The following is a 2,051-nucleotide window of genomic DNA, read 5'->3' as shown; positions in this document are numbered from 1 at the left end:
GTGAATTACCTCTTTAAATGTAAAATATTTAGTGCAGTTTGGCCCTTATGAATTTCTTTTTCTAATACTACTTTCTTGTTTTTCTCGAAAAAAAAGTTCCTTTTTAATCACCAGTCAATAGAGAGTGTTGCTTTCTGGTCCGAGATGTTGTAGTTAGTTGCGGAATCTAGCAAAACCTTCGGTAGTTATAAGTGAAAACAAGATTATAATATTGTGCGACACAATGTATAATCACTTTTTTTTGTTGTTCACTGTGCTTCACAGGTAATGCCACACCTCGTTTTATCCGCTGCACGGCCTACAGCTTCCCTGTGGAGGCTCAGTCAGCTCAGAAGAGTCATCTCCCGCTGGGTGCAATCGTGTGTCCGCTGGCCAGGCCGGAAAAAGGAGAAGTATGTATGGAAAAAACAGTAAACATTTATTTGGGGAAGTTTAGAATGATTACAATATCCTCAAAAATGTCACTTTTATTTGTCTTATTTGCTAGGATGTTATTTGTGAGTCATTCTGTCATCTTGAGAAATCCCAATCACCTTCACATACTCTTCAGTGTTTTACTGTGGCCTGCTCTTGTAAACATGCTATGTGAATGTTTTCCACAGCGTGATGTGCCAGTTTGTGAGGCGGGAGATTGTGTTAAGGGCTGTGCACACTGCGGGGCCTTCATGAGCCCTGCTATGAGCTGGCAGGACTGCGGGCAAAGATTCTACTGCCCTTTCTGTGACAAACTCAATGAAGGTAAGTCTTGCTTGGCCTACAGTCATTCTCAATTTTCGGTTAAAGCTGTGCACATATGTCCTTCCATCTTTGCTCAAGTATGTATTTTTCTCATAGTGCCATGGCAGTCCTATCAGCCCACTAATCAGGGTCGCCGTGTCGACTGCGAAAAAAAACCTGAGCTCAGTCTTGGCTCATATGAGATCCTGGAAAAACAGACGGTCGGGAATGGCATGGATTTGTTTTGAACTTTATTTTTCTCTTGTTTTATACTATATGTGACTGTATTAGATTAGATTACACATCAGTATTTAATAAAAATTTAATTTAGGGTTAATAGAAACAGCTAGTTCAAAGCATTATCATGTTTTTTGTTTTTTTTATATACACTACCATTCAAAATTTTGAGGTCAGTAAGGATTTATTTATTTGGCAATGACACATTTAATTGAAAAGTGATAGTAAAACATTTAGAATATTATTATTTCACATAAATGCTGTTGTTTTGAACTTTGTATTCGTTAATCCAGAAAAGAAAGTATCATGGTTTCCACAAAAATATTAAGCAGCACAACCGTTTTCAACACTGATAATAATAATAATAATAAATGTTTCATGTCCATCAAATCAGCATATTAGAATGATTTCTGAAGGATTGTGTGACTCTGACGACTGGAGGAATGATGCTGAAAATGTAGCTTTGATCACAGGAATGATTTCATTTTAACGTACATTAAAAGAGAAAGCCGTTATTTAAAATTGTAATAACGTTTTACATTATTACTCTTTTACTGTAATTCTTAATTAAATAAGTGCAGCCTGTGTGAGCATAGGAGACTTATTTAAAAAGCATTTTTTAAATATCTTACCGACTCCAAACTTTTGAAAAGTAATGTACATACAGTAGTCAGCTTTTATATTGATGCCAGTTTTATCTAAATTGTTGAATAGCTCTGACCTCCACTATGATCTACTTAACAGGGTAAAGCTGCTGTGTTGCTGCTGGCGATAGATGTATCTGCCAGTGCGATGAGAACGGGGCAGCTAGACCACATTTGTAAGCAGATTTGTTCTCAACTGCAAGCTTTAAATGGGTAAGGGATGTTAACGTTTCAAATTATTTTCACAATCATGTCCATTCCTAATGTTTGAAATCAATTCTGGAATTCAAATGGCTTGTGAATGTTGTTTCTTTGTTTTAGGCTTGAAGAAACTGACCGATCAGATCTTCGAGTGGGTCTGATGACCTATGACAGCCGGATCCATCTGTATAACCTGAGTCCAGCTCTGTCCCGTCCTCACATGATGGTCATCACTGACTGTGAGGAGCTGGA

General features: G+C 37.3%; 1 protein-coding gene across 1 annotated transcript in view; it reads left to right on the top strand.

Annotated features, from left to right (window-relative positions):
• Positions 1-2,051, top strand: part of LOC107575942 (protein transport protein Sec24C-like) — a 12,085-nt gene that overhangs the window by 3,330 nt on the left and 6,704 nt on the right. The window contains exons 4-8 of the mRNA XM_016262248.1: positions 265-392; positions 603-738; positions 835-938; positions 1,699-1,811; positions 1,920-2,049. Coding sequence (XP_016117734.1) covers positions 265-392; positions 603-738; positions 835-938; positions 1,699-1,811; positions 1,920-2,049 — 611 coding nt within the window. The remainder of the gene's footprint in view (positions 1-264; positions 393-602; positions 739-834; positions 939-1,698; positions 1,812-1,919; positions 2,050-2,051) is intronic.

The sequence above is a fragment of the Sinocyclocheilus grahami genome, unplaced genomic scaffold (genome assembly GCF_001515645.1).
Source record: "Sinocyclocheilus grahami isolate Dianchi unplaced genomic scaffold, SAMN03320097.WGS_v1.1 scaffold3031.1, whole genome shotgun sequence".
NCBI classification, from domain to species: domain Eukaryota; kingdom Metazoa; phylum Chordata; class Actinopteri; order Cypriniformes; family Cyprinidae; genus Sinocyclocheilus; species Sinocyclocheilus grahami.
This window is presented reverse-complemented; position numbering and strand designations above follow the sequence as displayed.